Source organism: Phalacrocorax carbo, chromosome 20, assembly GCF_963921805.1.
Source record: "Phalacrocorax carbo chromosome 20, bPhaCar2.1, whole genome shotgun sequence".
NCBI lineage: Eukaryota > Metazoa > Chordata > Aves > Suliformes > Phalacrocoracidae > Phalacrocorax > Phalacrocorax carbo.
The window spans coordinates 9,172,095-9,199,365 of record NC_087532.1 but is presented as its reverse complement, the minus strand read 5'-3'; the positions used below and the strand labels follow the sequence as shown (position 1 = coordinate 9,199,365).

Sequence of the window (27,271 nt, the reverse complement as noted above, 5' to 3'; positions counted from 1 at the left end):
CGATTCCTGTTGCAGTTCCCTTTCATCCACTGGTTTCTAAAGCCAAGGCTTCAAGGCAGCCTAACCCCATCCATGGCACAGCTCCCACAACCCCATCTTCCCCTTGACTGCAGCTGCAAAATCTTACCCCTCTAGCACTGTCTTTGATGCTCACATAGCTCGGAGGGAAGCCAGTTCAGGGTATTGAGCTGGCAAAAAACTAATGCTGTTGGAGAGGCATTTTCTGGTGTTTCACTGAGCTGAGTCAGCTCTCTGCAGACTCAAATGAATGTGAAAATAAGTCAAGAGAAAGGTAAGGAGCAGAGCAGCCCACAGTTCCATTGCACTGGGTGCCTGTGAAGACGGAGACTTACCACATTTCTGTTTCATTGCTTTACATTTCCCCACACTGAGAGATCACAACTGGCAGCTTGGGTTTGTTATTTGGACCCGTAGGCACATTCTGGAGACAAACAAATATATTACATTAAACCTTATAAAAGCACAACAAATCCAGTGAGTGACAGGTTCTCAAAGACTGGCTAAGAGGTGTCTGCACAACATCAGGAACATCAGGGAAACCTAGACACAGCTCTGAGTAACACAGAGCAAAACTGGAGAGCTCCTCAGGAGATACAGCAGGCATCATGTCACTTGAGGCTGCTCTGGCTTAAATCCTTAAACTTACTAATTACAGCTGCAACATGCAAAGCAAAATCATATTTGTACAGAAGGCAAATCCAAATAAGAGATAGGCACAAAGCAACCCTCATTCTGAACCTCTCGTTCTGCTGGACTCAGCTGTTCTTTCATGAGTCTCTTACTTATTTCCTTTAATTTGCCCCTTGCTGCAGTGACGCGCACCACAGCCCTTCCATCAGTGCTTTTGGTGAAGAGGATGGATTATAACGCGACCTTTTCTCAACACCTAACAGCTGTCAGCTGTTTCTGCCCCACTTTTTGGATTCACTGATGGCAGACGCCCTTGCGCACATTATCCGATATGTCTGCCACGAACTCAGCATCATCTGTCTTGAAGAACTCACTGCTGTTTGTTAGATCTACTCATGACCCTGCCGTGACACCCAGTCACAACGTTGGTAGCAACCACCACCCCTGAGTATATTTATCTTCAGCTTCTGGAAGCTCGTCAAAAGATTAGTTTAATTTTTCTTATTAAACATGCTGATCACAGATCAGCAGAACTGATGAGTTGGCATCCGCTGAATAATCCCAGGCAATAAGTGATCTGCTTTACACTCCTGTCTGAGTTGCTGACGGAACAGCTTTTCTATTTGGCTTCCTGAACAAATGCAGAGCATTGCAAATAAAGCCACAAGAACACAATCCCCGCTCAAAGACTAACCAGCAACCGTGAGAGCACAGCATTTCTAAGGTCAATCTATATGGCAGCCTTTGCCTCAACAGATTTCCTGCTATTTTATAATGGTGACAACCAGTAATACCAGTTATCAACACTGGTATTCCCTGGTATCCTGTAGACAGACAGCAGGAGAGAACACAACAACCCTTGTTAACCTTCTATGTGACTTTGCAACGTCAACACTCACAGAGAAATAGGTGATTTCAACTTACTTCGATTTTTCTCATGACCAACAGCCCATCGACAATTTTACCTAGAATAAGAAAATATATCCACTTCAGTATGTCCAGTTTTCACCTTTGCTCCCCCCAACTCATCACAGGTACGTGCATTTTTGTTCCTCCTGAAAAGTCTTGCGCAGTGTACAGCTATTGGGCACTCTGAACTGGTGAAGGAAACAATCCCTCTTAGAACATTTCCCACTTTCAGAACAGATTAAGTGCATTTTCCCAACGCAGGGATGGCATGTGTAGGTATCTAGGTTTTGAGATGTACTGCCACCAGCTGAGCTAAAATAAAGCATGAACTACCTTTCTATCAACACCACCTTTGTAATGATGCAAACCGGCTATGAACAATATCAGTGTTACTGAAGAACTGGAGGAAGCAGTAAGTAGCACATCAGCTTAAAGGCTGGCCTCGAAATCCTACAGCTCAAGTGGCAGTACGTGAAAAGTTAGATGTGGTTTCATAGCATTACTATCTAACTCTGCTGAAGGCTCAGTCCTCTCTGGTAGTGGAAAATAAAGGCATCCCTTCACTCATCTGTCTGTCCCTTCAGCACTAGCACAAGGATTTAGGTAGTAGCATGATACACTGATGAAGGAACTGATCTGGATTAAAGCTAACCTGGGAGAAAAAAGTTTCATTTCAATACTGATCCATCTCAGCACCTGGCTGCACAGATACCTCCACTAGCACAAGTGAGGGAGGAAGAACAAGTGATCCACGGCTGTTTATTTTAGCAGCTGCACCACAGGGATCGTCCCTGAGCTGGTACGCCAAGCCTCTGCTGCAGGTACTCACCGAACACGACGTGTTTTCCATCCAACCAGTCGCATTTGGAGCACGTAATGAAAAACTGACAGCCATTGGTACTGGGACCACTGTTTGCCTGGGGGTTGAGAATGGCAAAATATGAAAAGTGTACAAATTGGGACTTCCCAAAACTGAAGGCAGATGCACCTCACATAGGAAAGAGCTGTTGCTTTAGACCTAGCCTAGCTTATATTTAGCTTATTGCTACACAAACCAAAGGAAGCAAGATACACGTCTGCAGGAGGGTACCCTGTGCTGGGACATGGCACGCCACCAAGTCTGGTCGTGCCAGTGCGCGCGAGAGCCACGCTACCAACTTTTATTATACTTCTATGAAGGCACGTTCCGCACAAGACTGTGCGGAAATCTGGGCCCTAGAGCATGCCCCGAAAAAAGGCTAGAATTTTTGGTGACGAGTACTTACTGCTGCAGTATTGTCCTGGGGAAAACCGAAAGCCAGGAACCGGAGCAGAAAAAAAAAGAAGCTGATATCTGCTATTTGGAAGGTTTCCTCAGAATAAAAAAACCCCACAGGTGTCTTTTCTGATGATTAGGACGAGAAAGGTAACAATCATATTCCCACTAGGATCACACGAACAGTGTCACGCAGATGTGAAATTTAATTCACACCCAAGTGCAACACCCAGAGCATTTGCGCTCCAAGAAAAACATCTCTGCAACACTTAAGTCCATTTCAATTTTTCAAAGCTCTTTTAACAGCCAGGAGGTACTAAAGCATGTTTCTGTGCTGGCAAGTGAACTGGGCAAGTTCTGCAGCTGCAGGACTACACAGGACATGGTCACATCGGATCTTTTACTTATTGCTAGCCAGCTTCAGAAGGATCCAGCTGGGATGGACCATGGTTTGGCCCAGCAGAACAACTCCAGAGCCACGCCACTTTAACACAAAACTGGTAATACCAGCATAGGATCCCTTCCCCCATGCTACAGTACACTGTTTGCTTAGCTGTGTCATGCCACCTCTTTTTGGGCCATGTTTTGAGCCAGACGAATAACTAGTCCAAACGGTAAATGCCCAAAGCAACTGGTTTTAAGGACAGGGCAGCTGAAAGTTCTGGGGAAGAAGCAGTTGTCGATAGGGACACGCTGAAGCACTGGCTCCGCTTGATTTCTACTGCAAAAGTCAGTGTATTGTTCCTACCAGACAACATGCAATGGTTGCAGTTTTTCCTACAATGTTGAACAGGAAGCATACGTTATAAAAGATACCATGGTAACACTGTTATGGCTTTGAAACTCCCAAATCTCTGTGTTTCATCCTTGCTGAGGTCAGTGTTTGATAACAGCATCAGGGAAGAAAAGACACCACCACTTGCCACCGTATGAAAACTCTAAGAATCAAGCTATTCTGAAAGGTGGTCAAACAAAGCCTGCCCCAGCACTCCAACAGGTAAAAAAAGAAAGGATGCTACAGGATCAGGACTTTTGTGTTACTCAACACATTAACCCACGAGCAGCCTTCCAACTAGTAGTTACAAAGCAGGTCTTTTGGACCTTGCATCCAATGGTGGAGATTTCTCTTGTCTGGCAGATAATTTATACACTAAGGAAAAGGGCACAGAGAAAGTACCAAAAGCTTTTCAGTCTTATAGCATCATTATTTTATACTCACCATAGAGAGCAGCCCAGGAGCAGAGTGTTTCAGCTTGAAGTTTTCATCTGCAAAAGGACCCCTATATATACTGGCTACGCCAGTGCCGTCTCCCTGCGTGAGACAGGTGCCCAGTCAGCCACAGTATTTGTTCTGTAGCAACTGCTACAAAACAATTCAATTTAAAAATTAAATTTAAAATCCCAAGGCAAAAGGACAGGGTTAAACTCAGCCCAGAATGGATGCTGTACTGCCATTTATGTACACCAGCACCAAACACATTCAGTGTTTCATTTCTGAAGAGGAACAGCAACGGGTTTCTAACTACACAGTACATTGTTTGCCATCCATATGTTGGCAGAAACCTGTGGAGATCATAAGGACTAAGTCCAAGCCTCCCAGAGTGAGATGCAGGCTATAGGTTGCTTGGTATCAACCCACCTGGACTTGGCAGGGAAAAGGGAGGGGATGCAGAAGCACGGGCTGGTGTGACAAGGAAAGCAGAAGTGGTTGTATCGAAGAAGTTGGCTGATGGCATGCTTACTTCACCTTATTTTCTATGACTTTCCTGGAAACAGGGAAGTGATCTCTCTGTTCAGCAAGGACAGTTTCTAAAATACAGTTTCTACTTTTTGCTGTCCTTTCTACCAAGTTGAGACATTTTGTACTTACTACAAGCCTTAGCACTCAGATCTCAAGACACTTGTAAAATAAAGCAGCGTGGCCTGTAACAGCTGCAGAGTGCAAGCTTTGACTTCTAATGAGTTTATAACTTTGCAGAAGGCTGATGCACAGTTCACATACACACATAGCTTGTGGGACTGCTGAAAAGCCACCCTGCTCTTTGGTCCAGCATTGCAGAGCCACTCCTGTATGCTGCCAACAGGATTGAGCAGGGACCCTTCAGTAGAACAGCGTTAAAGATGCTGCAGTGAGGAACCCTTCAGGGAAAGCTGCAGCAGCAGTGCAGACAGGTACCTCTGGCATGGTCAGTTAAATCTACTATTCTGACAGTAATTTCCCTTTCTGTGTGGATTCTCCCTTTCTGTGTGGATTCTCCCTTTCTGTGTGGATTCTCCCTTTCTGTGTGGATTCTCCCTTTCTGTGTGGATTCTCCCTTTCTGTGAGGATTCTCCCTTTCTGTGAGGATTCTCCCTTTCTGTGCCACTTCAGCCTCACTTCTGCCTTGCTGCAACCTGTCTCCCTTCATTGCCTTTCTACTTAACGTATACTTTCTTAACAGGCAAATAAGATGCCAGTAATACACTATGTGGAGCTCCACATATTTTGCTCTGCCCTTGCTTCTCTTCCTCCTCTTCTCTGTGGTTTACTCAAACTGTCAGCTCTGAGGTGGGAACATATATCCTACCTTAGTGGTCAATGTGCAGTCAGTTCTGTCAGTGACTTTAATGCAACCAAGTTTTAGAAATTTTGTATTAAAAAAAGCTTTATCATCCCCCTCATATTCCAAAACACTTCCAGAAATGAAATAATTTTACTGGGTCATAGGACAGTGAAGAGACCCACCAGTCCTCCAGCCTTCCCCATATATTCTGGAGCACGACCACTGCTGCAGTACAAAGTCTTTTCTGCCTTGAGACAATTCACTACCAGAAAGTTAGTTTTGATTTAAACTCTCTCTTGCACTAGATGCTTGGTTCTGTAGTTAGGGTTTCTCTCCTCAAACCCAGTAGAAATTTCCAGGGTTTCTTGTTTGCAGGGGCAGATGGGAGAAGAACCACAAGGTAAAAAAAAAAAGCTCCGCAAGTTTGAAAAGCCTCTAGCTGCACTGCCATGCTTGTTTTTAGAGAAGAAATATTTGGGGAAGGAGAAGGTATGTTCACCCAAGGCTCCAGATTTGTTTTCAAGTCATATAATCTATTGCAGTAAGATGGCAGCAATGCTACGAGGAAACCTCCAGTTACTGCTAGGTACCTCAGAAGAGAGCCAATACATCCCATTTATCAGCACGGACCCTTGGAAACAGTTGCATATTATACCGTGTGGGAAAAGAACAAAAGGAATATAGAAGTACATACGTTTACAAAGTCACCTCCTTGGATCATGAAATCCTTTATTACCCTAAAGAAGTGAAACAATACTTAGTTCTCAGCAGACAAATGCCTCAAGAAGCTTAATATGTGGTAAAAAGTTCTGCCTCACAGCACAACGGAAGTTATCAGGGTCTATGAATGCTACAGTCTAAAATCTACAACAAATATTAACAACTGGTTGCTATCAGGTGATTTGGGACCCATTGCTGTTTGACCAGGGACAGCGATTTGGTGACAAATGCCAGGAAGTGCTCTTTGACCTGGCACACCAGAACAGGGGGGTCACTCCCAGTGATCCCAGCATACAGATCTGACAGCACCCCCAAATCCCCCAAAGCTACAGAAGGACGGGATTAGCTGTGACCTACAAACGCCTCCTTGGCCAATAATGCCTTGAGGGATGCCTCAAAACCACATCTAGCTCAGACTGCTATTTAAGTGCCTAAACAAAAGCAGAAGAATTACCTGTGGAAAGTGCTTCCTTTATAACCTATAGGGACACCATCTTTCCTGCAAGGAAAAAAGAAGGAAAATCATCGCAGCTCACTGGATATTCCAACACAACCCCCGCCCAGGAGTTCAGACTCCCAAAGAGCTGCCCTATAAGACGTTAGTAGCCGCCTTGATATACAGCCAGCAACCCACCTGCTGGGGCCTGGCTCTGTGAGCTGCTGCTATCAGAGGCTAAGGCAAACCTCAAGTGGGCTCTGCATGCTAAATGACAGTTCCCTACAACATCTATCCCATCATCTTAATGGGATCCCACTGCAATTTGCAGCATGAGCAGGTGGGATTTGCAGACAAGGCTTTTTAGAGCAACCTGAGCATGAACAAAGTCATGCCCAAAAGGAGAATTTTGCCATCTCTGTGACCAACTGAGCCCGTCGCAATTTCATCAGAGCAGGCTTCTGTAACTCTCCTGTTTTGTACTGGTATAGTAAGAAAAACTTCCGAGCGAGCCTTCTTCCTACTCACCCAGCCCTGTTTCCCTGAGTAGGCTACTTAAAAGGACACTATAACCCACACTTACCTGAATTCACCCGTACAAAACTGCCTGGAAAACAAACAAGAGCAGAGCGTGAGCCGCATTTGAGCTCCGAGGACACAGAGAACTGCATTCAGCGAACATGCACTGGCTGTTGTGAAAGACTTTCCTTACTGCATCAGGGATATCCCCAGTGAAATGGGAACCAGCAGTAACTCCTCCCCACCTCCACTTCAAAACAGACTTGAGCATATGGTTTAGTGGTGGACTTGGCAGCAGTAGGTTAGTGGTTGGACTCAATGATCTTAAGCGTCTTTTCCAACCTTAACGAATCTATGATTCTGCACTTTCTGCAGTTGAGGAGGTCAGATACTCAATACTGAGGTGTGAGCAACCAAACACGGAGCAAGCACTGTATTTCACAGGGAACAGGGTATATTCATTTGTCCTGTGGAAATGGGATGTTCACGTGGTATGTCCTTCAGCCAGTGGCAGAGAACCCTAATGTGACATTAAGGTATTGCCTTTTATAAAGGAATGTACCAGAAACTCTACAGAGGGAGCGGAGAGGGCATGGTATCCTTCACTTTCCAGCCAGGTGGGCTCCCCTGAGGGATCAGGATGCTGCATGGTCACACCTCGCTGGGAACCGAGAGAGGAGCAGAGCAAGTGCAGAAGTTCAGGGTGGGGGCAGGCTGCCACCAGAGGCGTTCCTGCACCATAAAGCCTTTGCAGCCCAGGTTCCAGCTGAGCCACAGGAATGCCAGCTGCTCTTTACCTGAAGTTCTCTGCCGTTTTGGGTACAACATCGGCAAACAGCTCAATCTTCATGCGGCCGACCTCCTGGAGAGACGGTGGCCAGATCAGTCTTCTGGGCTCTGCTCACACACAGCAGCCCCCCCCTGCCTCAGCACCCGGGAACTCCCACAAATTCAGCCTCCTGCTGGACCGCCCGTCCCAGCATGCCCCCTCGTGATGCAACCCCGCTCCCCTACACCCCTCCCTGCAGCACCGCTACAAGCCCTTCCAGCGCACCCTGCATCCCCCTCCCGCTGCCTCCCTGCAAGCGCGCTCAGCTGCGCCCCGCAAGACCCACAAAGAACCTGTGACCCCCCAGCGCACCTCCCCCTCCCCCCCCAGCGCTCCTTCACCCCCAGTTAACGCCTGCAAGCCCGGCCCCCCCCCGCCGTCGGCCGCCCCCTGGGTGCCCCCCTCAGCCTCTCCCCACGCCGGTACACCCCCACAGCCCGCGGTGCTCCGCCGTCGGGGCCCGGGAGCGGCGCGGCGGCTCCGGGGCACGCCCGCCTACCTGCCCGCCGATGGTGACATCGAAGAAGACCACGGGGTTGTTGGGGTTGGACGCCAGCACCGCCATTGCGGTCCCTGCTCCCGGAAGCGGAAATGGCACCGGAAGCGGAACTGGCGCAGGAGGCGGGCGGAAGTCAGGCTTTCCCTCGGCCGCTCTGCGGGCGTGTCCAGCGCGGGGGGAGCAGAGCGGCGGCAGCAGCGGCTGATAGCAGGAGCTAGGAGGCAGCAGCAGGAGGCGGCAGTAGGCAGACGGCAGGCAGCAGCGGCAGCAAGCACCAACAGCAGCTGCCCCACAGCCGGTGTTGCAGGGAGCTGGTGATTCTAGGGTGTGTTGTCTATGGGCCTATCCATCCCTGCGCTCGGTCCTGCAACAGTTACTGGCGTGTGATGCCACACAATGCTGGGAGGGTGTCACAGACAAGTTGGGGATTTAGGATGCTAGCATTATCCTGGTTGTGCAGAGGTGTCCTCTATCCCTCATGGACAGCTCTAAGCAAAGGCCTTATTTCCATGGCCAGCTGCTGCCCTTTGTTCCTTGGGTCTGGCCCCACTGGACAAGCCCCTGCCTGCTCCTTCCAAGATGGTTCTCTGCCACTGGGGCTTTCCTGGGAAGCTTTGCAGGGCTGTGCTTCAGCAGGGTTCAGGGCTTGGTTTTGAAGCATGCCTCCTCCATGGTTTGTGGAGACATGCTGCAGTGCAGAGGGTAATGGGAAATCTCCAATGTCTGGTTTGAGATTTTCATGGGCTCTGGCAAGTGGCACCTGACAGCCAGCACGGCGTCAACAAAGGCAAGTCCTGCCTGACCAACCTCCTGTCTTTCTATGATGGAGTGACTACATCAGTGGACAAGGGAAAAGCAACAGATGTCATCTCTCTGGATTTCTGTAAAGCCTTCCACATGGTCTCCCACACATCCTTCTCTCTAAATTGGGAGATACAGTTCTGATGAGTGGACTGTTTGGTGGATAAAGAAATTGGGTGGATGATTACATCCAGAGGGTAGTGTTGAAAAGCTCAATGTCCAAATGGAGACCGATGACAAACGTGTCCCACAGGGGTCAGTACCGTGACCAGTGCCATGTAATATCTTCATCAATGACAAAGTGAGACCGAGTGCACCCTCAGCAAGTTTGCAGGTGACAAAAAGCTGAGTGGTGCAGTTGACAAGCCAGAAGGACAGAATGTCATCCAGAGAAACCTGGACAAGCTGGAGAGGTGGGCCTGGGACAACCTCATGATATTCAGCAATGCCAAGCACAAGTTCCTGCACCTGGGATGGGGAAACTCCTGATCCCGCGTGCTGGCCCATCCTCCTGCCAAAGCAGCCTGCGTGCACAGTGCCTCCCGTCGCCAGCACCCTCGGTGTGACCGTGCACAGGCAGCTCAGCCTGGTCTTGCCCAAAGTGGGAACTGGGCAGCACTGGAGGGGAGGAGGGGAGATGCGGGCGTGCAGGAAGGGGAGAGGAGGGGAGGGCAGTGCCCAGCAAGGTGGAGGGAGGGCGCCTGAGCACACGGGGATGGGGATTGAGGAGGACATCTAAGGGCGCCTGCAGGGAAAGAAGGCACTCTGAGCCTGCCAGGAGGGCAAGGGAGGGCACCCGAATGCCGCGGGTGGGACTGAAGGGGATGTGTGCATGAACCAAAGGGCCAGGGGAGTCTCAGAACCTGCAGCCAGGGTCACAGAGGAGATGCAAATGGGCACTGTGGGGAATGGAGGGGCTCTCAGTGCTCTGCAGTGCAAGGTCCTGCTGCTGGGAGGTCGTCAGACAGAGCTGTCTCTGGTGCACACCACCTTCATTTTTACATCCGCACCGCTCAACAAAAGCTTGTCAGGGGACAAGTCACAAGGCCCATGGCCTCACCGGCTCAGAGGATGGACCCAGCAGATTTTACAAGCCTGACTTGCTGTTCTTTTTCTTGTCCTGCTCCAACTGTTCTCTCATTCCTTTCTCTTCTCAAGGCTCAAGGGGTGGTCCTTCCCTCTGGGGGCTCTACTTGGCTCGCTCTTTTAAGGCTTTTGCTTTGAATAGAAGCACTTTTCTAGTGCTCCTGCGCCTTTCCAGCTTATCCATGCTGACCATGGAAGCATGTTGCTTGCAATATCTTGGGTGGTGCTTTCCACGTGTGACTTAACAATTGCCAAACTTCTTTTCAACACAGCCTTTCTAAACAGGCCATGGACTAGGCCCCCGACACCTGCACCGCTTGTTGCAGCAAGGCTGTTGCTGGCTGGGCTCTGTATTCATGGCCAAGCACAGGTCCCCATGATTTTAAACCACCCCCGTTTTGGTGTGGTTTCTTGACATATCAGAGGCTTCCTGGGCTGAAGATGAAGCTTCACAATCTCATAGCCCAAAGCTAAAGGAGACGTGCCTCTTCCGGTCAGCCTTTATTTCAGTGCTGATCATGTCAATGTGCTGGCAGTTTACCAGCAAGTAGCGTTGGCTTATCACTGTCAGGATCTTCTTATCGCCACCAGTCGGAACATAGCACAAGAGGAGAACCGCAGAGTCCCCAGAAACCTGGTGCTACACCCCACACGTGTGTAGAGGTACAGTTAAACCCTCCAGAGAACCCTGCTAATGATGTGCCACATCCCCAGCCATAGCACAAGCGTAGGGCTCTTCAGCCTTTCTGAGCTCTCTTTTGCCCTGCCACTGCTGCCGAGTTGACAGCTGAAGCTTTGTTGTGGGAGTTAAGAAGATGATTCCGATATTCCATCAACATGGAGAGGGACGGATAATAGCCTTTCTGCAAAGCAGACTGCCATGTCTGTCCCTGCAGTGCCATTTCAGACATGGTGTCTTTGCTGATGCCATGTGCTGATGCTGTGTGCTCCTCTTTTCCCACCAGCTCCACCTATCTCTACTCAGAGCTCCAGGGGCCTCCCCTGGGCAAGTGTGGTCAAGTTCAAGCGCCCTGAGTTTGGCCTTTGTTCCTGTGGAATGCCTTGGGGTGCACAGAAAGGCACACCCGGGGGGGTTGTGGGTGCAGCAGAAGGAACGTGGAGCGGTCCAGGCTGCCCATGGGACTTGCAACATGCCAAAATGTACAAGAGTGGGCTGGGCTGGACCTTTAACAGATAAGCAGGGGGCTGCAGGGTGCACAAAAGGGCACACCGAGGGGTTTTTGGTGCCCTGAAAGGCACATGGAGGGGTGCGAGGAGACCCCACAGGCACACCCAGGGGTCCAGGGTGCGCCCAGAGGCATGCTCAGGGGGACCAGCCACAGCAGAAAGCAAAGCAAGGGGAAGTGGCCAGTCCCAAAATGGACACCGGTGCCCTCAAAGGGACGCTCAGGGCTCCAGGGATGCAGAGAGGGGCACACTGACGGGCCCAGTGTACCCCCACAGCTCACACCGAGAGCCCAGGAAGCACAAAAAGGCACATGGCGACGTGTCCAGCCACTCACTGTCTCTTGTGCTTCCCGGGAGCCTTGATGGCGAGAGCCTGCCATGGTGAGCCCGTCCGTCTCCCACACAGGTGAGTGCTGTGGGGAGCTGGGAGATGAGGACGGTGGGTGTGCGGGGAGGTGGGTGCCTTGGAGAGGTGGCCTTGGGCAACCCTGTACCCCTGGACACAGCACACCTGGGGCTGTTTCCCTTGGCCACGTGGCCTGTGTGCACGCAGAGAGGTTCTGAGCACACGGGGCCCCTCTGCCCCTGGCCCCGCCCTGCCCCCAGCACCTTATGATGTCACTGAGCTGTTCGTGATGTCAGCACACACGGTCACTAGACCTGAGGTGCTGGCGCAGGCCCTGCACACACAGTACCGGGTGGTGCTGCTGGTGCTGGCGGTGCTGGTGCTAGTGGCTGCTGCTGCTGCTGGCGGTGCTGGTGGTGCTGCTGGCAGTGGCGGTTGCTGGAGGTGGTGCGTTGCTGCTGGCACTGCTGGTGGTGTCAGTGCTGCTGGTGGTGCTGCTGGAGCTGGTGGAGCTGGTGGTGCTGGTGGTGCTGGTGCTGGCTCAGCCCGTAGGCAGCTGCCCAGGCTCTGCCGCTCCTTGGGGCTCGGCTCCTCAGTTCGCAGCTGGCACCCGGCAGCGCCTGCCAAGTCCTGCTGGCCACCGCTCCCCGGGGAGAGGCGAGGCAAGGCAAGGCAGAGCACTGCCCGCTCCCGCTGGGCCATGAAGAGGTGGTGGTTCCTGCGGAGGAGGTGGGCGCGGGAGGGGCCCCCCGTGTCCTCCGGGAGTGGCGGTGGTGACCAGCTCCAGACGGAGGGCCGGGATGAGCTGCGTCCAGAAGCCGTCATGGAGAGCAAAAGCTCTGGAGGGCAGGTATGTAAAAACAACAATTTAATTTAGAGTCTTCGTTATAAGATTATCTTGCACGTTAATGCCAAGTAAGATTTTTCCACAAATAACGTCTAATGCAGTTGTTGAAAACTCTTTTATACTCTGACGTCACGTTGGTGACAGTCCTCGTCTGGTTATATGCAATGCTGCCACTATCTCCTGTTTTGTGCTGGTTTCCTAAGTTCTGTCAACCTGTGGTCTTGAACAGGCAGAAGATGTCAGAGCCCAAATGCTGAAGACGGCAGGGTTGGATTCATCTCTTTCCCACCTGAGCCCTGGAAGTCATCAGACATCAGAAAATGTCGATGTGCAAATGTGTCTGAGAGCATATGAGCAATGGCTTCGAGTGCAAGAAAAGGTCAATGAGGACATTGTTGAGATGCAAGAAACCAACAAGAGCTTGTCTCAGCAGTTGAGCAAAGCTGAAAGAAAAGCTCGCAGGCTGGAGAAGGAAGTGGAGCAACTGAAGAAAGCCCTCTGGGAAAAGGCATTGGCTTTAGACATGACAGAAAGAGAATTACGTCAGGCCCAGAAGCAGGCAAAGGAGCGGCATGCTCTACACCTTGAGAAAGATCAAGAGAGAAAAGATGCCGTCAAGAAGGCAGAAGGGCTGCAGGAACAACTGGCCCAGCTCCAAAGTGAAAACCATTTACTCCGGCAGCAGCTGGGAGATGTAAACAAGAGCACCCAAATACGAATGGTGAGTGAGGCCTTTACACGCAAGGCCGACAGAGTAGGAAAAGAGGTGAGGTGGGCCCTGGCCCAAGAGTGACTCAAAGCAGACCACTTCCCAAGGCTCTCTGGTGCTTCTAAAGGTGGCAGGTATAAGCTATGTGCCTGGCAGTCCATCACTCGGGTTGCTTCTGGTTTGTCCTGGTTTGTGGGAACTGTGGAAGGTTCTTTCTCAAGGACCTGCTTATAGGCACATACGTACCTAGAACGGCTTTGGCATGCGTTGGTTTTCATGTGTGTAGCAGAAGAAGAGCCAAAAGGATGATACACAGAGTTGGCTATAGGAAGCCTCGCTCTGATCACTGGAGGAAGGGCTGCAGCCCACCCCACAGCGCTTGCACTGGCGTCAATCCCGTCACATTTGAGCATTATCTTAAGACACAAGCAATAGCCAACAAAGGCAGTCTCAGCAGGTGTAAGAACTGGTAAAATTGAAAGTAAAACTACACGTTTGGGCTTCTTAACTCTTTCTTTGTACTCCTGTGTCATTGTTTCCCTAGAGAACAGTGGGACAGCTGCACAGAGAGCTCGCTGACGCTTGCCAGAAGCAGTGGATAGCAGAAACGTCACTGAAAGCGGCTACACGCCAATGTGATTACCTGAAGCAAGAAAACTCCCACTTGCAAGAGGACTTGCACAAGGCTAAAGCCGAGGTATACAAAGTCTGTAAACATGTCAGCATGAACGATGCTCTTCCTTTCCTTCAGTGGCCACACGAGAAGAAACAAATCTGGGAGCAAATCCAGGACAGATTTCTCTGGGGACCTTTTGAGCTTCAACATGATTAACAATTGTTTTCCAGGCAAGAGGGGGTGCTTTTAGCTCCTTTCTCCTCCCGCCTCCTCCCATCTCACCTTGAAAATCTTCAGGGAGCTCGTTTCAAGGCCGAGGGGCAGAGCAGTGGGTTGCGGGCAGCACCTGGGTGGGGAAGAACGAAGCAGCTCTGCTCTTTTGAGACTTGCTTCTGTTCCGACACCATCCAAAAGTTGTGGCCGTGCTGCGGTATCAGAAGCCACACGCTCCCAAATGTCTCTAGGCTTGGTTGGTTTGTTTGCAAGGTTTTTCTTCTCTTGGTCTCTGCACAAAGATGTTGCCTAGTTCCCTGGCGGTGGTGTTTTTGGGGAAGGAAAGCAACCTTTTGTTTGCCCTTGTCTTGTTAGCCAGGCTTCACCCTTTTTCTAAGTGAGGCCTTGAACCTCTTGCCTCTTCCCCCCGCACCGTCCGCTGCAGGCATTAGCACAGGGGGGGTGCCCATGAGGGGCAACGGGGCAGAAAAGGAGCACGATGAAGCCAAATGAAACGCTGTGAATGCGATGAAATGCAAAAGAGCCCCTTCACAGGCATGGGAGCTGTACGGTGCTGTAGAAGGAGCTGAGTGCCTTTGCCATGGTGCCTCTGGACAGGAGGGGTGGATGGGAGCTGGAGCAGCCTTGTCAGCAAGGGCTTGAAAGGCAAACTTAGTTCGAAAAAAAGCCAAGCGGCTTTTCCCTGGCTTGAGATACAATCTTGGTGGATTACAGCTCTGAGCTCCGTCCCTACATTTGATTGAGTTTCACAGAGATTTTAGACCCCTCTGCTTAAGGCAGCTTGTTTTCTCTCCGCATTCAGCTGTGCGACCTCTCCGCGCGGCTGGAACTGGAGTCCCAAAATGCTCTGCACCTCGAAGCTGCAAACCAGGAGCTGCAAGGGCTGGTGGCTCTTCTGCCACATCGCTTGGCCACTCCAGGGGTGGGTCATCCCCCAACAGCGCTTCATGGAGGAGAGTGTGAGCAGCGAGCGCAAGAAGAAACGAGAGAGAAGCAACATCTCGGGGAGCTTTTGCAGGTCAGTTTAGGTACCATTTGCCTCTGTAGTGGGCGTTGCGTTCATTTGTGGTTGTGGTCGCGGCTTCTAGGTGTTTCGCCTGGGGCACCTGGCTCTCTTTGTTAGTGTTGTGGGATTGGCTTTCCTATAGGGAAGCTGGGGAGCTGCAAAAGGCTGCATCAAAGGGCTTCTGTGTGCGTCAGGGGAGCCATGTGCAGGAAAAATATGCAGCCTTTCCCTCATCCTCATTCGTACAGCCTTGCAGGCTGCTTTACACTAGCTTTCGTATGAAAACGGCAGAAGGAGCAGGTTGTTTGAGGTGGGTGGGCATTGTCTTTTTCTTCCCGTTCCCCAAAGTTGCATCTTCTGCTTTAGACTCAGGCAGCCGCTCAAGCCAAAACAGAAGAGGCCAACACCACTGACGCTTCTTGGAGAAAGCTGCTGGAGCAGAGAATGAAAGCTCAGGAATTGGACCTGGAGAGAGCACGGAGCCTGCAGGAGGCGACCGCACTGCAACTGGCATGGGCGCAGGCAGAACTAAAAAGCTCCGAAAAGCGTTATTTGTTGGGCCGCAAAATTAGAAGCTGCCTCTCAAAGAAACTAAAAAAGTAAGTCCAAAGGTTTTCTTTGTTTCCTGTGTCATACAATATGACCCCTTTCGTCGCGGCTTTTCCATCCCACATCCCTTTCTTGCACCTGCTCAGCATGGTGTGTGCACCTTCAAGACAGCATTCTTCTCCAAAGAGTACACCTTGGGCTCTGCCATTCCGGGGGCCTGTTTCCCTTTCTCTTTACTGGCCCTGAGGTAAGAAAACTGATGAGGCCTGTCTGGAGGATGGTTTTGTTAGTTTTCTTGTAAGAGTTTTCTGTAGCCACCTCCTCTTCCTGCAGGTAGGGTGCAGAGGAGGAGCTTCACTTCTGCTGCTCTTATCCTCCCACTTAGGAGAGGCACACTTGAAAAGGCAGAGGGGCCAGAACAGGAGCCCGTGAGGCAAAACTACTCCATTCAGCTGCCGTTATGACGGCGCACCTTCAGTTTGCGTTTATGCTGGGAGGAGGGGAAGAGCCCGAGTCCTTACTACCTCCTCGGAAAGGTCCTACAAAGCCCTAACACAGATTGCTTGGAAGCCTGAGAAGCAGTACATTTGGATGGCCCAGAAGTCTACGTGCATAAGTCCACCAGCGTACTGTCACACGTGGCGAACCACTTGGTGCCGATACGAGCAACAGTCGTCCTTACATGCTCCTGCCTTTTTTGCAGGGCTAATGAGACGCTGGCGGAAGCCAGTGCTGAGAGCCGTCAGGAGCAGCAGCGCAGACTCGTCAGTCGCAAGGCCAAGAGCCTGAGCCAGAGCAGGGGACAGAGCGGAAACCCATCGGGCTCAGGTAAGCAGCTCCAGATGCGATTCCAAAGCAGATGCCATTTGCGGGTTCTGCTGGGGTTTAGTAGTGGTGCGCAGCCTCTGGAGGTTCCTTCACGGGCTTTAGAAAGCCAGTTGCCTGATGGTCAAACATGCAAAATCTGGTTTCTTCCTTTGCGCGTGTCCCTTTCATCCTTCCTTTCCTCTGGCGGGCTTGCATCTTTGCAGTGTCCTCTCACACTTGATTAGAGGCCATTATGGCCTTGGGTTAGGTCTGCTGTAGCACTGACCCCGGATCTTGCTTTTTCTCTCCCAGTCACTGGTGAACATGAAACCGGATCTGCTGGGGATTCTCCCTGGACGTCTCCTGCTGTTCCGCCAAATTGAAACAAAGTCCAGGCTATCCCCTTGCAGGGCAACACCGCCCGATCGTGATGCTCTGAGAACAAGTATTAAACTGGTAGAACACACGCATGAACCTCTGTGAAAAACCTTTCCCTACGCCCGCCTCCCGTGCTTTCCCATCGCCGTCCCTCACGAGCTACCTCAGCATCGGGCTGAGCAAGGTTTTGTGGCTGGGACAGCAAAGCCCTTGGACACCTGCCCTTCCCCGGCTCCCCACGGAGGCGGGTCTCAGGGCACCTGGAGGGGCTGCAGGTGCCATCCCGGCTCTGGGGACCATGGCCAGGCCTGTGGGACTCTTCTCAGCCCAGCAGCGGTGCTGGGGGCCGGGCCGCCGGGGCAGCCAGGGCCGTTCCCTGCGCCCGCAGCCTGCACCCGGGCAGGGTGTTGGGGGAGGCCCAGTCCCGGTCGGGGCGGGATGGGGGTCTCCAGGGGATCCCCCTGGGGCTGGAGCAGCGCGGCCCTGCCTGGAGCTGCTCCCTCCTGCTGGGTTGGGGCCTTCGGGCCCGGGCAGGGTGGGGCTTCCATGGACACCAGCCGGGAAGGGGACCCGGCCTGGCCTGGGTGCGCCCGGGGCTCAGTGCGGGTGTGCAGGCCCCAGGGCACGCTGGGCGCTCTGGTCCCTCCCTTGCCACGTGGCGTGCTGGGAGCTGTGGCTTGGAGACGGACACGGCGTCTCCTGAGCCGTGCTCACCGGCGCCTCTGGGCTGCTTGGGAAGAGCTGGAGCTCAGGGGAAGGACGGACACAGCCTTGGCAAGGACTCGGCCCTCAGTGGCGCCAAATTCTCCCCAACACCCAGGCAGACGGGGCTAACGCCAGGCTGTGCAGAGACGGTCACCCGCTTCACTGAGCTGGGGTTTTTCTTCCCCTAAGAACACTGCAGGAGCAGAAAATATTCTGGGAGGAAATACAGGAGAGGCGTGCCCAAGGACTTTGCAAGCGGCAACGTCATTCACGATCCTTTTCCCAAAGAGATTGTGCTTTTATCGGAAACGTGCAAAACCCAACGAGTTTGAGTCGCAAGTAAGGAAGCAACCCAGCAGCCAGCGGGAAACAAGGCTGCCTGGGTCTGTTACGGGCTGTCATCAGCTCTAGGAGTAAAGCACGCTTCAGGGTTTCTGCAGGGAAACCAAGCGTGCTTTCCCCGAGCCTCGTCCCTCCTCGGAGCCTCGGTTGGAGGAAGCGCTTGCTGGTCAATTGTAGCACAGAGATGGCCAGGCCCAAAGACTTGTGGCGAATGCAGTTAAACCCAGTTGGTGGCGGGTCACAAGCGGTGTCCCCAGGGCTCAGTGCTGGGGCCAGTTCTCTTTAATATCTTTACCAATGACCTGGACGAGGGGATCAAGTGCAGCCTCAGTAAGTTTGCAGAAGACACTGAATTGGGCAGGAGTGTTGGTATGCTGGAGGGTAGGAAGGGGCTGCAGAGGGACCTGGACGGGCTGGATCATTCGGCGAAGGCCAAGCGTATGCGATTCAACAAGGCCCAGTGCCGGGTCCTGCCCTTGGGTCACCCCAACCCCAGGCAGCGCCCCAGGCCCGGGGCAGAGGGGCTGGGAAGTGCCCGGCGGAGAAGGCCCTGGGGGTGCTGGCTGACAGCCGGCTGGGCATGAGCCAGCAGTGCCCGGGTGGCCAAGGAGGCCACCAGCCCCCGGGCTTGTGTCAGCACTGCTGTGGCCAGCAGGAGCCGGGCAGGGATGGGGCCCCTGTGCTGGGCCCTGGGGAGGCCCCACCTCGAATGCTGGGCTCAGGTTTGGGCCCCTCGGGACAAGAAGGGCCTGGAGGGGCTGGAGCGTGTCCAGAGAAGGGCAGCGGGGCTGGGGCAGGGTCTGGAGCACAAGTGTGCTGGGGGGCAGCTGGGGGAGGTGGTGGGGTTTAGCCTGGAGAAGGGGGGGCTGAGGGGAGACCTTCTCGCTCTCTGCAGCTGCCTGAGAGGGGCTGGAGTGAGGGGGGGGTCGGTCTCTTCTCCCAAGGAACAGGTGAGAGCACAAGAGGAAATGGCCTCAGGCTGCGTCAGGGGAGGTTTAGGTTTGATATCAGGGAACATGCCTTCACTGCAAGAGTGGTCAGGCCCTGGCACAGGCTGCCCAGAGAGGTGGGGGAGTCACCATCCCTGGGGGGGTTCAAAAAAAACGTGTAGACGTGGCACCTGGGGACATGGTTTTTGAGAACTGGGGGTTGGACTTGATGATTTTAGAGGTCTTTTGCAGCCTTAATGATTCTATGATTCGATGAAAGTGCCGTTTGGCGCCTGGCAGAAAGAGCCGTTTGTGCGTCCCACTGTGTTTTATTTCATAGAACCATTGCTTTCTGTTTGTTTCAGCTGGGCTAGTTAGGGGTTATTATTGTTTAGTTTAAATTCAGACCCAAAGGACAGACCTATGATTAGCACCTCTGTGTGGCCGGAGTTCTCGGGGAGATCCGTCAGTGGAGCTGGGGGCATTTTGAAGGCCAAGACTCTGGTGGTTGAAATTCCGGGCCTGACGTGCACCTCCTCCTTTCGAAGTTGTTGGGGAGCAGCGTAGGATTTCCAGACCAGCTTGGTGCCCAGGGGTTTTGGAGGAGCATCTTCACACGAGGTTATGAGGCTTAGAGGGCCACGGCTGCCCGGACGGAGCTCTGTGACCCGTGTCCCAGGCTATGCGGCAGGAGGGAGCGTGAGCTCTTTCTCCCCCTGTGCAGCCAGGAGCACCCTGATCTGTGCCAAAATGGGCCAGCGGGAGGCAGAGAGACCCTGCAACTCTGGTCTCTGCTTGCTGGAGCCCCAGCACAACGGGCTGCTTACAGCCTTCAGGTGCTAGGGAGGCTGACGGACAGTCTGTCCCAAGTCAGAGGAGGTTCTGGGGTCGATGGGGGCTGTCAGCTACTTGGCTTGAGGAAGAGTATCGGAGCCTTAGTCCAAGTGAAAGGTGTTGCCCGTAGCCCTGCACTGCCTGGCAGAGATGTTGGGAGGGGCGCTGGGGCTGTGCAGGTGGCAGAGGGTCAGACAGACTTTGCAGAATGACTTAAGAGAGGAAATTTGTTTTCAGCTTCCCACCACGAGAAGCGCCAGACTCTCTCAGCACCCTGAAGGCCACGCAGGACGCGAAGCCTGGAGGAGAAGCTGAAAGCCAAGACTCACCCTTTTGCTTATCCCCCTCTCAACCTTCGGAGATCGGCTACTTAAATGTAGCTTCCCCTGGAGACACCACAGCCTCCCAGCTGCAGGGGCTGAGTCAGAGCATCAGCTCTGAGAACTTCTAAACGGGGAAAGATGTTTGTAAAATATTAGCCGGACTGCAAGGCTTTGGGCTCCTCTGGCTGTGAGATAACAAGGACCGACGGCAGGGGGAGAATTGCCAAATGGACGGACCTGGTGATCTCTGTCATGTATTTCAACTAAATCAGTCAACAGCTTTTTTTCAACTTGCCCAACTCTGTGTGTGTGATCCCAGATCCAGCTCTCCGCACGCGTGGAGAAGAAAGGAGGGGATCTGAGCACCCAGAGAAGGAAAGAGGGTACACCTTAATGCTTACTAACAGTGGTGGAGGGTCTACGAGGATGCTTGGGTGGGAGTAGAAGGAACCGGATCATGCAGAACAGGGGTGTCGAGGGAACAGCTGTGCTTGCAAGAGGGAAGCAGAAAGGATCAGAGTGTGAGCTATGGGGAAGAGAAGGGATCCGTACATTTTCAGGAGGGCATGGGATGACTCGGAATCACCGTTTGCATGAAGGGGAACCACGGAAGCCTGAGATCTCGCAGGAGGAGAGGGAGAGGTCCTCCAAAATAGCGGATCAGCCTGGAGGGCATCTGAGCACGCCTGGAGGGGAGCAAAGGGGACCTGAACTGGCACAGAGGGCCACGGTGGGGATAAGAGCGGTCCCCAATGGGCAGAGAGCAGCTCTCTTCTCCCAAGGGAGGGAACAGAGGGTCTTTAAGGAGAAGGAGGAGGATCTGAGCACACATCAGTTGATGTTTATTCAAAGCTGACTTGGCTCCAACCACAATTCCAAAATAACGGGGTTTTTACCCAATCTGCCATGATCGCTTGTATCCGCACTGAAATCCAACGTTAAAAATATTTCCTTGGAATTTGTCCTCTTGCTCTCTACATTCAGGCTTCTTTTCATACCCACCTCAAAACAATTTTGAGCAACCTTTCCCAAAAGCATGTGGTCCCCTGCACCTAGACGGTCTCTGCTTGGGCTACCTGGGGACAAGGACGCCTGGGAATTTGGGGGAACTTTTAGTTCCAACTTGATTTTGTTCCCCCTTCAAGTCTCCTAATCTTGTCTCTCTGGCACGGTCTTGGTGTCCTTGTTCAGCAGCCCTTGTAGGCGACCCTTTGGGTCTGCCTGTGGAGAGGGCAGCGGGTGGGTGGGGAGAGCTGCCCCAGATGCCCTCTGTGGCAGGGGCTGTGCTCACCTGCAGCCCCTCTGACACGGGCCGTGGTCACAATGGGGCACACCCCCTCACCGGGACACCTTGCCTCTCCCCACGGCACCCAGCCCGCACTTCCCTGCCAGTCAGGCAGGAGCTCAGGTGTGGGGGGCTGCTTTGGCCACTGCTCTGCTCTTGGGAGCTGCTTTGCAGCCCGCAGGGGGAGGCGGAGGCAGGCAGTGCCACAGCGCCGGCGCTGTGTGGACAGGAGGAGCGGAGGGGCTCGGCCAGGAGGAGCTGCAGCCATGGAGTGGTTCTCCTCTGCCTTCCTCCATGCGCTGTCTCCTCACCTGGCGGATTTCACAAAGGAGGGTAGGTGCTGCCAGAAGGTCCCGTGCTCGAGGCTCGGAACTCGGAGACACCTTCCTGGCGTGGACTGGAGCCCGTCCTTGTGCCAAGCCTTCTCCCCTCTTTCTTTCAAGTACAGAGCTGTGTCCCCAGCACGGGACGCCTTCTCATGGGGACACAGCTAAAACTCGGCTCTGCAGGGCAGTTCCTGCATGGGTGGTGTGAGGGGGGAGGCGGTGGTGTAGGACGACGCCTGCACCTGCTGCCTTGGCAAGGCGCTGAGCTTATTGACGTCACGCGTGCCCTGTCTCGCTCTTCTTCCCCAGAGATGGCCAGCATTTGGGATAGCGTGTCGGAGTGCTATCGCCAAAAGCTGCTGCTGAACAAGGTGGGCTGCTTTCCTTGCTGTCCTCCAGACCCTGCTGTGTCCTGGCCCCTCCCCGGCCTTTAATTCCTCCCCGCAACGGCTTAGGAAGCAGAAAACATGCCCCAGAAGGATCCTGCTGAGGACAGCTTTGCCACAGAGCAACTTCTGAGTGGACGGAGAGAAAAAGCAAAGCCCCGCTTTGGACAAAGAAGAACGTGGGCTTTCTTCTTTGGAGGCTTCCCTAGGCCTGCTGGCAGGGTGTAATGAGCGGGCAGAGAGCCGGGGGCAGTGTCCAGGGCTTGGCCCTCCTCGGGCCCTCTCAGGCTCCGGGTGGTGTGTCCTGCTTGTCCTTCACCTTGCGTGGCCTGGGAAGAGGGTGGGAGGGTAAAGCGGAGGGAGAGGGGAACAAGGTGGAGGGCAAGGCTCTTCCCCAAAGCTTTCCAACGGGGCCCCACCTTGTCCCTGGCGACCACCGGGGTGGGCAGGCCAACAGAGAAGCCTTAGTGTGCCTCGACGCTCTTCTCCCACCGGAACAATTCCAACGGCTCTTTCTTTCTCACTCTCGTTGGCAGGCTGTCAGGCTAATGGGCATGGCCACCGTCTACATCAGGGAGGAGGACTTTTGTCATGGGAACAAGGCGAGTGTCAAGGTCCAGAAACCCATGTTCCACCTGGACAAGCCAGTTCTGCTGGAGAAGAAGCTCCGCTATGAGACCAGATCACGGCCCGGTAAGAAGAGACCTCCAGGGCTGGGCTTGCGAAGCCTTGAGTCAGAGCTGGCGTTTCCCTCCCGCTCCCCCTTGACAGGAGCAGCGGTCTGCGTGGGGACAGGGTGCTGGCCCCCAAAGGCAGGCCGGGCCGCTTGCTGCTGCGTGGGGAGTCGGTGGGGTGGGAGGAGGCTCGGTGGGCTCTTGATGGGTCGCGGTGCTGAGAGCTGATGTGAGCCTGCTGAAGGCTGAGCAAGTGACTTTGTTGCCGGGCGGTTTCTTTGCAGAGGACTTAGAAGTTGCAGAGCTGATCTACGCCGAGGTCGCCTTCTACCTCTCCATCCCCAAGAAAAAGGTCTTGAAGTGCGTCAAGGCTACCACAAATGTCATCGCGTGGGCCTTGACCGAAGGCAAGGACTTTGACTTTGTCTTCAAGAACTTTGGCATCCTGGTGTGCCGGGGAAGGAGAGTGGTCATGCGGTTCTTCGAAGACCTGCTGCGAGACGTGGACAAGACCGGCATCCTGGCAAACACTGCCCTGCGAGTGAGTCTGTTGTCTTTTCAGCGCTCCCTCTACCTCTCTTGCAGCCAGGTCGAAGCCATGACCTCGGGCACATTCACTCCCCTGCCTCTCTCCTTCTTGCAGAAGTCAAGCCTGAGGCCCTTGGTCATAGCCCGCAATGAGACAGCTGTTTTCCAGATGCCTCCTGGGGGGATCTTTGTGTTCCCACAGTGAGTATGTTTGCTTCTGTCGCCCCGGGCTGACCAAGCGAGCACCTTCTCAGCCCCTCTCTGGTGCAGCCGCCCAGAGGTGCCAAAGGCCGAGTTCCTGGGGCTGCTCTCCTCGGGAAGCTGCTGTGGAGTAGCTGTGCCCAAGGGGTGCTTCTCCGTGAAGTGCATGGCCACTCCTCGTCCTTTGGGAAGCGGGGTGTCGTCAAGTGGAGCACCAGGGGAGAGGGCCTGCTTACCTTCCCAGCCGTGTGGGGCGTGGAGAGGCAGTGAGGGGGACCCTTTCCCATAAAGCTTCCTCTGGTCCTCCCCTCTCCTTTGGGTGAGAATGAAATAGAGAAGCACCCAAACAAAACAAGCCCAAGGTGTCAGCATTTTCACGCGGAGTTTGCTGACGCTCCTTTCCTAATGTCTATTGCCACCTTGTTGTATGTTGCGCTCTGCAAACCTGGGGACTTGAGAGTAGCTCAGCTCTCGAGCAGCTCTGGGAGCAGCTCCTTAGTGGGGGCTGCAGGGGACTCCATTGCCCCTTACTGAAACCACCGGCACCTTCTTATTTGCAGGCTTGTGTACAAAAGTGCCACGTCTGAAAAAGAACTGGCTGACAAGGCGGCCCAACGAGGTACCGTAACAACGCACCCATGCCATGTAGAGACGCAAGCGTGTCTTCCCCACATATGATGCCACCTCCCCGGGGCGAGAGGTTCTCCAAAGTGACCAGCACGTCCCAGCTCACCCCCTTTTCCAAATGGGGCCCCTAGGAAGGAAGCAGTGGGGCAGGAAGTGCTCAGGGAGCAGCGTGGCCCCGTGGGAAGGGAGGGCTGGGAAATAGTGGTCGTCGGGAAAGGGCCAAGACCGCCCTAGGAAGCCCGACGGCAAGGCCTGGGGGTCCAGGCCTGGCACTAGTAGCAGTCGCGTGCACAGATGGCACGTCTGTCTTGCGGGAAGCGACCCAGAGGTGCAGCTGTGAAGAGCTTCCTGGTCTTGTGCTTCCAGGGGCTCGTCCTGCTGAGCGCCTGCTCTCCCGAGGGCGTCTTTCTCCCGTCCGGACAGGGGGCCTTGGTCTGACGGGAGAGAAGAGGGGCAAGGCGGGGACTGCAGCAGGTAGCGTAAGGTGAGACTCTTCAGCCACCCCTGAGCGGCACGTGGCTCATGGCCGTCTCGTCCTGGCTTTGACTTGACTCCTGGCCTAGGCCTAGCTCCCGTGCAGAGCTGCCTTGTGCTGCCTGCACGGGGCTGCTCCCTGAGCACCAGCTGAAGAACAGGCGCCTGCTGTTCTCGTACAAGCCCCGTGTGCGGTGTGTTTGCAGCGTGCTGCCGCCAATAGAGGGGACCCGTGCAGAGAAACGCAAGGAAGCCAGAGCGACGGACCGTCCTCAAGTCTGGCTGCCTCCTCTGGACAGTCGGCTGGGAGCAGCAGAGGTACGTGCTACAGGTGGACGTAATGATGGTGTCACGTGTAGGAAAACACGGCTCTGTGGAGAGGGTGTCCTCAAAGACAGCCGCGACACTGCGGACGTGTTCATCCCGTCACTCCTCCTGCCTCTGCCTTTCGGCCTGGCCAATGACCCCATCTGTTCACACCACGCTTGGCTTCCACGTGGACCCCACCTCCCGGTTCCCCCATCTCCCGCACCGGGGTCCCCGCCGGGGGCTTGCAGTCCCTGGCGTCTCTAGTGCTGCCCTGTCCAGGGGCGGGAGAGAGGTGTGACCTGGGCTCTAACGTTCCTCTTTGTCCCACCCAGGCCAAGAGTCAGTCCGAAATACTCCAAGTGAAGTGGCCTGACTTGAGGGTGCGCTTGCCCTGGCCCAAAAGTAGCACGCAGGAGAGGGCCGAAGTACAGGCAGGACAGGAGGAAGTCATCTCCTGGGCCAAAAGGGATGGGGAGGAGATTTCTTACTGCCATCCCCGGGCAGAGAAGGGGAAGATACCGGCCCCTCCGCTGGAGACGCCACAGCCAGAGTAAGCGTGCGGCAGCTCCCGGCAAGGCTGGGGAGAGTCGAGCGGCAGAGACCGCCCGTCTGCGGGGTCAGGGGCCCGGTTTCCCCTGACACGGGCATGCCTGGGGTCAGCCCCGATGCCTGGTGTCCCTGGGCAGCCCCAGCCTGTGAGCAGGGGCCAGGGCAGGGTGTGAGAGGGAATTTGTCCCTGCTGTTGCAGCATCAGGTCACCACGAGCAAGGCAGGTCTTGGCAAAACTGGAGCGGTACAGATCCCGCCAGCAGGTGTGGAAGAGGAAGACAGAGCTCAACCGGCTGCAGGCAACAGTCCCGAAGGAGGTCCACTGGTAAATATCTCCAGGCATGGGAGGCATTTTCCTGGTGCACATTCTCCTCCCGTGCCCGGGCAGCGGCAGCTGGGAAGGACTGTCTGTACTGACAGCCGGGTGGCAGGAGAGCAGCGAGGTCCTGAGGCTGTGCCCCTGAGTTAGAGCTGCCTTCCAGCCCCAGGGAGATGTCCGCAGGCAGAACAGGGGCAGACGGGGACATGGCTTTCTTCCTCTGGGATTGGCTCTGCCTTTCCACCCCACAGACACTGTCCCTCCTCTGCCACGGCACCCACAGCCCGACACCTTGCCCGGAGGGCCCTACCTGTCCGCTGCCAGGTCTCAGCCCTGAGCTGATGGGCCTGGTCCAGTGGAGCAGGGGGTGTCTCAGAGACCACAGCAAGCCTCCAGGACCAGGCCTGGCAGGCAGGAGGTCTCTGCCCTCCTCTCTCTACTTCCAACTGATGTCAACACGCTTTGGTTCCCCCTCAGCATGGTGAAGAAGATGGAGCTGCACGGCCTCAGAGAAAAGCACGAGGCCGGTGCGACAGCATACGGGACGTGTGCGCAGTACGGCCACGTCGCACCACGCAGACCTGCAGCCCGGCGTTGAGGAGCAGAGCCTGAGGGGCCCAGCAAGCCCCAAGCTTGTCCATCGTGTCAGACTCGAGCGAATGCGTGTTGGTGCTGGAGCTCCCGCTCTTGCTGCCAGCGCTGCCTGCTCTGCAGCAGCAGAGCCCTCAGCAGAGTGGGACCTTTCCAAACATTGCATTCCTCCTGGAGATGCCAAATAAAGACGCCAGGGTCACCAAGCCCTGCCTGGAAGGACATTCATTGGCAGGCCTTTGGAAAGGACGGGCAGCTCCTGATCCCGCGTGCTGGCCCATCCTCCTGCAAAAGCAGCCTGCGTGCACAGTGCCTCCCGTCGCCAGCACCCTCGGTGTGACCGTGCACAGGCAGCTCAGCCTGGTCTTGCCCAAAGTGGGAACTGGGCAGCACTGGAGGGGAGGAGGGGAGATGCGGGCGTGCAGGAAGGGGAGAGGAGGGGAGGGCAGTGCCCAGCAAGGTGGAGGGAGGGCGCCTGAGCACACGGGGATGGGGATTGAGGAGGACATCTAAGGGCGCCTGCAGGGAAAGAAGGCACTCTGAGCCTGCCAGGAGGGCAAGGGAGGGCACCCGAATGCCGCGGGTGGGACTGAAGGGGATGTGTGCATGAACCAAAGGGCCAGGGGAGTCTCAGAACCTGCAGCCAGGGTCACAGAGGAGATGCAAATGGGCACTGTGGGGAATGGAGGGGCTCTCAGTGCTCTGCAGTGCAAGGTCCTGCTGCTGGGAGGTCGTCAGACAGAGCTGTCTCTGGTGCACACCACCTTCATTTTTACATCCGCACCGCTCAACAAAAGCTTGTCAGGGGACAAGTCACAAGGCCCATGGCCTCACCGGCTCAGAGGATGGACCCAGCAGATTTTACAAGCCTGACTTGCTGTTCTTGTCTTGTCCTGCTCCAACTGTTCTCTCATTCCTTTCTCTTCTCAAGGCTGGGGTGG

General features: G+C 54.4%; 4 protein-coding genes across 5 annotated transcripts in view; 3 read left to right on the top strand and 1 right to left on the bottom strand.

The window, feature by feature from the left end:
* PPIH (peptidylprolyl isomerase H) overlaps positions 1 to 8,457 on the bottom strand; it is a 262,108-nt gene extending 253,651 nt beyond the window's left edge. For both annotated transcript variants that reach the window (XM_064470100.1, XM_064470099.1), the window contains exons 1-9: positions 8,362 to 8,457; positions 7,831 to 7,895; positions 7,098 to 7,121; positions 6,533 to 6,577; positions 6,053 to 6,095; positions 4,035 to 4,127; positions 2,390 to 2,477; positions 1,576 to 1,616; positions 354 to 442 (exon numbers count right to left, since the gene is read on the bottom strand). In XM_064470100.1, coding sequence (XP_064326170.1) covers positions 374 to 442; positions 1,576 to 1,616; positions 2,390 to 2,477; positions 4,035 to 4,127; positions 6,053 to 6,095; positions 6,533 to 6,577; positions 7,098 to 7,121; positions 7,831 to 7,895; positions 8,362 to 8,427 — 534 coding nt within the window. In that variant the 5' untranslated portion in view covers positions 8,428 to 8,457 and the 3' untranslated portion in view covers positions 354 to 373. The remainder of the gene's footprint in view (positions 1 to 353; positions 443 to 1,575; positions 1,617 to 2,389; positions 2,478 to 4,034; positions 4,128 to 6,052; positions 6,096 to 6,532; positions 6,578 to 7,097; positions 7,122 to 7,830; positions 7,896 to 8,361) is intronic.
* Positions 8,458 to 8,692: 235 nt separating this feature from the next.
* On the top strand, positions 8,693 to 24,139 carry LOC135316540 (coiled-coil domain-containing protein 81-like). Its single transcript, XM_064470097.1, has 5 exons — positions 8,693 to 9,575; positions 22,595 to 22,751; positions 23,017 to 23,273; positions 23,376 to 23,461; positions 24,022 to 24,139. The coding sequence occupies exons 2-5, from the start codon at positions 22,607 to 22,609 to the stop codon at positions 24,137 to 24,139; spliced, it is 606 nt and encodes a 201-aa protein (XP_064326167.1). The 5' UTR covers positions 8,693 to 9,575; positions 22,595 to 22,606.
* LOC135316536 (putative coiled-coil domain-containing protein 144C) lies at positions 12,587 to 17,020 on the top strand. Its single transcript, XM_064470073.1, has 6 exons — positions 12,587 to 13,350; positions 13,883 to 14,035; positions 14,991 to 15,206; positions 15,561 to 15,793; positions 16,447 to 16,571; positions 16,863 to 17,020. Exons 1-6 carry the CDS (start codon positions 12,880 to 12,882, stop codon positions 16,931 to 16,933), a joined length of 1,269 nt encoding a protein of 422 aa, XP_064326143.1. The 5' UTR covers positions 12,587 to 12,879; the 3' UTR covers positions 16,934 to 17,020.
* LOC135316629 (uncharacterized) lies at positions 24,139 to 26,554 on the top strand. The gene is made up of 6 exons (XM_064470588.1): positions 24,139 to 24,154; positions 24,353 to 24,572; positions 24,769 to 24,880; positions 25,204 to 25,421; positions 25,620 to 25,745; positions 26,217 to 26,554. The coding sequence occupies exons 1-6, from the start codon at positions 24,139 to 24,141 to the stop codon at positions 26,335 to 26,337; spliced, it is 813 nt and encodes a 270-aa protein (XP_064326658.1). The 3' UTR covers positions 26,338 to 26,554.
* Positions 26,555 to 27,271: the final 717 nt, after the last annotated feature.